The 7,636-nt window shown below is 40.8% G+C and overlaps 1 protein-coding gene across 5 annotated transcripts in view; it reads right to left on the bottom strand.

Annotated features, from left to right (window-relative positions):
• The window catches only part of SSH2 (slingshot protein phosphatase 2), a 316,292-nt gene that overhangs the window by 55,499 nt on the left and 253,157 nt on the right, over window positions 1–7,636 (bottom strand). For 4 of the 5 annotated variants that reach the window (XM_017855091.1, XM_017855094.1, XM_017855095.1 and 1 more), the window contains 3 exons: window positions 6,409–6,530; window positions 1,242–1,310; window positions 389–454 (listed from right to left, as the gene is read on the bottom strand). In XM_017855091.1, the coding sequence (XP_017710580.1) occupies window positions 389–454; window positions 1,242–1,310; window positions 6,409–6,530 (257 nt within the window). The remainder of the gene's footprint in view (window positions 1–388; window positions 455–1,241; window positions 1,311–6,408; window positions 6,531–7,636) is intronic. The other variant, XM_017855092.1, reaches the window with a different exon arrangement.

Genomic DNA, 7,636 nt, shown 5'->3' with positions numbered 1-7,636 from the left:
AAAAAAAAAAAAAAAAAAAAAAGAAATAGCTAATGCATAGCAGTGTATGTTCTAGATTTGGCTCTTAGTCCACTAAGTAATTAACTTAGTCAATGTGTCCCTAAAAAAGCTCAGTATCAACTGGCTTATCTAAACCATTAAGTCTCTGCCAGAGTCTAAGAATACCACCTCTGAATTCCTCTGAATTTCACTTGTTCACCAATACTCAAGGCCTTCCAGTTGTTAAAAATTTGAATATTGCATTTCTAGGTCATCTTTAACTACGATGGTTACACAAACAGATCATTTAGCATTTTCAAAGCAAATTGTACCATTTCAGACATTTCTTACAAAATATTGCTCCAATAACATTAAAACTCTTTTGTAGAGATAGTAAAAGTCATCTTACCACATTGCCTGCACAGATACAGGTTTGAATATGTGAACTCTGTTATCCGTCGATACACTGAACCCACTAAGGACAAATGAGAACAAGACAAAAATCCACAAATTAGGGTAGGTTATTTCAGTTGTGAGTTTTCACGGATGTATCCCAGGCTAACCACAACTGGCTCCGTAGAGGGAATCATTAGGCATTTCACGTAGAAGTTTTAACTAGCGTATAAGACTTGACCATAAAGCTTTGACAAATTGTCTTGACTTCATCTACCAAGCAAAATGAATGGATTCCCATATTGGAGTTAGGGAATTAAATACAGTTTCCCAGCTGTAGCTATGGACAAAATGTTCTGCATATTTCTATTTGGAGGTCTTGTGGTTCTTAGCAAACCTGACCCTGGTTTTATAAACTGGAGCAAACATCTTGGTCTCTTGGGGACACATTCTAAAAACATTAGGAGGTAGGGTGGGGGTGGGGTCACTGGAAGGAACTGGCACAGCAAAGGGGTTATACTGTAGGCTGACAGCTGGCAGAGGCGGCAAGAGGTTATTTGAAACAGAACATATCATCCTTTGGGAGAACATTGCAACAGTCGCACATGCTCAGATTAAAGAGCCAACAAACTAGTTCTTCTTTGTCTTGATTCCTACCACAGTCAGCCTAGAAGAACAGAAGTGAAAGACCCTGGCAAGTTGTATTTTTACTCCACTTTACAAAACAGGAGTTTAAAAGGACTCATTGAGCTGCTGACATGAAAGTTCGGTTGGCACACTGGGCCTCCCTTTTAGCTGAATGAATGTGCAGTAAGATGGAGCCCCACCCCTTGGCTTTCTGTAACAGAATAAAAAAGGAAATCTCTTACCCATCACCATCCAAATGAATTAGTGTGTCGCTCCAGAGAGGCAAAACTAAGCCCATGGTACAAGTGCTACTGCAAGACAAGAAATAGTCCACAAGTTACTCCCTGTTACTCTGGGAAGCAGTCTTTTGTTTACTAACTCTTTCAACACCAAGGATAAACTCCGAAATTCTAAATTCTGGCATACGTGTTACAGTGAAGAAATTTCTATCATATCACTATTAATCTTATGTATGTCCTCAGGAGCTGTTTTAAAGAGATAGTTCCTTAAATATTTAATGAAGAAAACTTGCTGACTCAGCTTCCTACATTGTCATCTTGCAAATGACCACTATCTAAAAAAAGCAGATGATTGCTGCTGACTTGCATTTGGCAGGTCTTAGCACAAGGTACAGTGTCCAACTGAACTCCAATGATTTTTTTTTTTTTTTTTTTTTTTTTTTTTTTTTTTTTTTTTTTTTTTTTGAGATGCAGTCTTACTTTGTTGCCCAGGCTGGAGTGCAGTGGTGTAGTCTTGGCTCACTGAAACCACTGACTCCCGGGTTCAAGCAATTCCCCTACCTCAACCTCCCCAGTAGCTGGGATTACACGTGAGCGCCACCACACCTGGCTAATTTTTTGTACTTTTAGTAGAGATGGGGTTTCACCATGTTGGCCAGGCTGTAATCCCAGCACTTTGAGAGGCTGAGGTGGGCGGATCACCTGAGGTCAGGAGTTTAAGACCAGCCTGGCCAACATGGTGAAACCCTGTCTCTGCACTAAAAATACAAAAATTAGCTGGGTGCAGTGGCAGGCGCCTGTTATCCCAGCTACTCAGGAGGCTGAGGCAGGAGAATCACTTGAACCTGGGAGGCAGAAGTTGCAGTGAGCTGAGACTGCGCCATTGCACTCCAGCTCTGGAGACAGAGCAAGACTCCGTCTCAAAAAGAGTGATTCCAGAGCTCAGGAGATTCAAATCAAGACTGAAAGAGCTTATCCACATTGCAACCTGGACCTGAACAACAGAAAAACAGCTGCCATGCCAGAGTCCAGGAGCAAGACAGCTCTACCATAAGTTTTGTTGAGGAGATGAGATGAGCGCACAAAAAATTTGTTTTGAAAATGGCTTCACAAGATGAAGTGGGGATAGTTTTACAGTAGCTTTTTGCTTTGTATTTAGTGAGTGCTTAGACAGGTTCTTAGCAACAAGTATAATTTGGAGTATAAATATGATGGGTTGGTAGCCCAGTGACAAATCCAGAAATTAACTATATAAAAAGATATAGACACTGCAAAAGAGTGTGATCTATAAGCTCGTGACCAGATTTTGGTTAACCTTTGGACAAGTGACATTGATATACAGGAATCAACATTACATTTTTGGCTTGTATTCAGGCCAGAATGCTTTTTTACATTAAGAAGCAGCTTTTTCAGCTGGGTGTGGTGGCTCACGTCTGTAATCCCAGCACTTTGGGAAGCAGAGGCAGGCGGATCATAAGGTCAAGAGATCAAGACCATCCTGGTCAACATGGTGAAACCCCGTCTCTACTAAAAATACAAAAATTAGCTGGGCATGATGGTGCGTGCCTGTAGTCCCAGCTGCTCGGGAGGCTGAGGCAGGAGAATCGCTTGAACCTGGGAGGCGGAGGTTGCAGTGAGCTGAGATTGCACCACTGCACTCCAGCTTGGCCACAGAGCGAGACTCTGTCTCAAAAAAAAAAAAAAAAAAGAAGTAGCTTTGTCACACAACAGGAAGGAAAAGCCTGAATAAGGCACACTTGGTATTTTATCCAGGTTACCTCAGTCTCTCAAGATTTTCTCCATTAAAGTATAACTACTTACTTTAGTAAATATTCAACTCATTCAATAACGGTTTATTTAGTGCCTGCTTTGTACCAGACATTTCAAGGTGTTAGGAGGACAAAAGAAATGGAAAACAACAACAACAACAACAAAAAACCACGAAGATCTATTATTTTATAACTTAAAATATATGTTACATTTTAGAAACCAAGATTATGCTGCACACTAAAAAATTTATTTAAATATAACATAATACTCAAAGAACTTGTAAATGGGCTAAATGAATTGGCTGCAACGTATTATTAAGAACTATTTGTACTTGTCATTATCTGGGTTCCACTTAGGCTTAATACTATTTTGAAGCATTAACATTTTACATTCTCAGATATGAAATGATACAAATTCAAATTCCTTCAACAACAACTGAGACAGAAATGATTTTAGATTACCTGAGCACCTGAGACTTCTTACAGTCCAAGGAACTCATTAAAGCGAGGATGTATGGGAATTTCATAACAGTAAGTTTAGCAAACAGAATGAAAACTAGTTTCTGGCGTTTCATGTCTTATTTTGTCTTCTATAAACTAAAATTTCCTTTGGCTAGTGACACTGGTCAGATACGAATCAGACAGGGCCATTGGCAAAAGACAGATGTAATTCACCGAGTATAAACTACTGGGTACCTATATTAATATGCATTCTTTCTGGTAAAGTTTAGGACAAAGTGAAAGAGGTAAGATTAGACATGTGCTTGCTCATATTCTGGGTCAGGAGAATCTGTGGTTATTGTCTTCTGTCTCTAGGGGAAGATTCAATTGAAGCTTCGTGAGGTTCCTGTTCCTGTTTTATAGGGTTTTCAAGGGAGGGGGTCAGGGAGAACTGAACAAAGGAAATATTAGCTAGAAGAGTGCTGTCCAACTGAACTTTCTGCAAGAATGGAAAATGTTCTATACATGTACTAATATGATAGCCACTAGCACATACGGTTACTGAATACTTGAAATGTGACTAGTTGGAACTGAGGAACTGAAATTTCATTTAATTTTAATCTATTTAAAAAGACCAATGCATGCTGTATGCAGTCGCTCATGCCTATAATCCCAACACTCAGGAAGGCAGAGGCAGGAGCTCAGGAGTTGAGACCAGCCTGGACAACACAGAGAGACCGTGTTCTCCACAAAAAGGAAAAAAGAAAGGAAGGAAGACGAAAGAAGGCAGGCAGGCAGGCAGGCAGGAAGGAAGGGGCACATATGGTTAGTGGCTACTATACTGGACAATACAGATCTAGAGAGATTAAAAACCTAAATTAGAGGTCCTAAAATCCTAATGAAGGTAAACAAGGTAGGTGCTGTTACAGGAAAATGCTTACTGAAAGCTCTGTTGCTTAATCAGAAGTTAAAACTATGCAGGAGAAAGCTTCCTAAATGTGGTTTACAAGCCCGTGTAAATTTATTTTATTTTATTTTATTTATTTATTTATTTTTTTTGAGACGGAGTCTTGCTCTGTCGCCCAGGCTGGAGTGCAGTGGCCGGATCTCAGCTCACTATAAGCTCCGACTCCCGGGTTTACGCCGTTCTCCCGCCTCAGCCTCCCGAGTAGCTGGGACTACAGGTGCCCGCCACGTCGCCCGGCTAGTTTTTTGTATTTTTTTTTTTTTAGTAGAGACGGGGTTTCACCGTGTTAGCCAGGATGGTCTCGATCTCCGGACCTCGTGATCCGCCCGTCTCGGCCTCCCAAAGTGCTGAAGCCCGTGTAAATTTAGAGCCTACAATTAAATGCTGTTAAGTGGTATACAAGCTAATAACTTTGGGAATCCCTGTGAACCCCCAAGTCATTTTCAGGTTGACTTCTATATAGGAATAAGGTAAACATTGGTTTGGGAAACTTTCTAGTGATAAAGTGATTTTTTCCCCCTCAACATCAGGACAATTAGAATCATTCCCAGGCTCCTCCTCTCTTTGTGACTAAATTTCCCTAGGCCTGGGTCACACCCCTAGCTACTCCAAAGTTCCATTCTAGTCCTGAACCAGGAAGTCAATGCTTTGAGACATCTGGCAGGATTTCCTGAGGCTTATTATCCAGAGTGTAAAGATCTGCTTAGCAGCCACATTCCACAGTCTTCCGAAGGTTTCTCCAGAAAAAGGGGGAAAAATAAAAAAGGAAAGCAACAAACCTTAATGACACACAAAAAGGGTAGGTGTTGGGTGTTATCTTTCATCATAGAATGTAAAGTACAGCTAAAGCCAAAGGTACATAAAAAGTTCTGCTTTGAGTTTAAGGAGCCATCCTGTACCACCCCATGCCCGCCCCTCCCCCATCCTTTTTTACTCAATAAAAGGAAAAAGGAGGCATAACATTTGGTAAAAGCAAGGTTTAAGGACATGGATAAATAAAACAGATTGTAGTTTAAGTGGGATCTCTTTGGATCTGGGACCACTGGTATACTACCACAAAGGCTGGGTGCCCTATAATCACCAAAGTGAATCATTACTGACTACAATAGAGTAGGCCAGGCGCAAGGTTCATGCCTATAATTCCAGAACTTTGGGAAGCCCAAGTGGGAGGATCGCTTAAGCCCAGGAATTCAAGACCAGCCTGGCCAACATAAGGAAATCTCGTCTCCAGAAAAATAAGGAAAAAAAAAAAGGCCAAATAGCTGGGTATGGTGGTGCATGCCTGTACTTCCAGCTACTTAGGAGGCTGAGGTAGAGGAATTTGAGGCTGTAGTGAGCTGTGACCGTATCACGGCTTCAGCCTGGGGAACAGAGCGAGACACTGTCTCAAAAAAAGAAACAAAAAGGCAGCTTTTTAAATGTAACTTTGAAACCACTTGCTTTATATTGTGACTATCTAAAGATGAGATGAAGGTATGGAATAATGGTAAATTAGAAACTCAGGACCAAAGACATTCACTAAACATTCTTGTTTCTCAAGACTGTGGCTAAGATACTTATGTTCTTTGGTTTTATATCTTGTACTTTAACAGCAGAACTGCACAAGATATTTTTGTGATAAAAGGCAACTGGGGTCAGGCACAGTGGCTCACGCCTGTCATCTCAGCACTTTGGGAGGCTGAGGCGGGTGGATCACTTGAGGTCAGGAGTTTGAAACTGGCCAACATGGCAAAACTCTGTCTCTACTAAAAATACAAAAATTAATCGGGCATAGTGGTGCACACCTGTAATCCCAGCTACTTGGGAGGCTGAGGCAGGAGAATTGCTTGAACCCAGGAGGCAGAGGTTGCAGTGAACTGAGATTGTGCCACTGCACTCCAGTCTGGGCAACAGAGTGATGACACTCCGTCCCCCCGCCCCCCACCAAAAAAAAAGCAACTGGAACAGGTTACTTAAAACGCAGTTTTCACATTTTGAAATGGTACCACCATACCTGTCATTAGAGGAGAAATCCATTCCTAGGACGATGCTTTCTTCAGTGTCTTGTCTACCATTAGTTGAAACCACTACCATATAGCGTGTTCGATTCTGGTAAGTACTTTCCAGTCTTACAGCCTGGAAGTTAGCACACAACAGAGAAATTATGAAATTTAGAACATTAATTTCATATCATTTCAACCCTTCTTCATCAGCGTCTTTAGCATACTCAGGAAGGCAGCAGAGTCAGTAGTTAGGAGACATAAATTAAAATCTCAGCTTGTATACTAGCTATAAAACCTTTGGTAAGTTACTAAATTAATTGGAGGGAGATATAATAATACCTATCTGTCTGGTTGTTTTAAGAATCTTATAAAATAATACATGTAAAGCACCATGCTTGGCACACAGTAAATGCTCAATAAGATGTTTGTTATTAGCGTAATTTATACTAATTACCACAGTGCGTAATAAAGACTGAAGAGGGAAATGTGAGGTATATGAATGTGAGCATTGGTCTCAGAGATGCAATTCCCACAAACAATTATAATATGAAGCAAACTATTAGCAACATCTAAGGGGAGTATTGACTTTGCTATACTGAATTGCTGCATGTTAATGCACTATAAGATTTTCTTAAGTTTCAATGATAATTAAAGGGGATTGCATTTTCAGAAACTTCTCATTTTTTGTCAAAAGTTTTAATTTGTTGCTTAATTAAATTTTAAAAGACCCTCAGAAAATTTGAATATGGACAGGGTCTTAGATGAAATTAAGGATTTATTGTTAATGTAATAATGGCATTGTGGTTACTGTGACTTTTTCTTAAGTACCTGGAGTGAAATGGCATGGTTTCTGAATTTTACTTTAAAATGTTCCAACAAAAAAATTTAACACGGAGTGGGGATAGATGAAAGAAGTCAGGCAAAAGGCTGATGGTTATTAAAGCTGAGTAATGGCCAGGTGCGGTGGCTCACGCCTATAATCCCAGCACTTTGGGAGGCCAGGTAGGCAGATCACCTGAGGTCAGGAGTTCAAGACCAGCCTAGCCAACATGGTGAAACCCTGTCTCTACTACAAATACAAAAAAAAATTAGATGGGTGTGGTGGCGCATGCCTGTAATCCCAGCTACTCAGGAGGCTGAGGCAGGAGGATCGCTGGAACCCAAGAGGCAGAGGTTGCAGTGAGCTGAGATCACACCACTGCCCTCCAGCCTGGGTGACAGAGTGAGACTCTGGTCCAA

This window comes from Rhinopithecus bieti, unplaced genomic scaffold, assembly GCF_001698545.2.
Source record: "Rhinopithecus bieti isolate Rb0 unplaced genomic scaffold, ASM169854v2 scaffold_38691, whole genome shotgun sequence".
Classification (NCBI taxonomy): Eukaryota; Metazoa; Chordata; class Mammalia; order Primates; family Cercopithecidae; genus Rhinopithecus; species Rhinopithecus bieti.
This window is presented reverse-complemented; position numbering and strand designations above follow the sequence as displayed.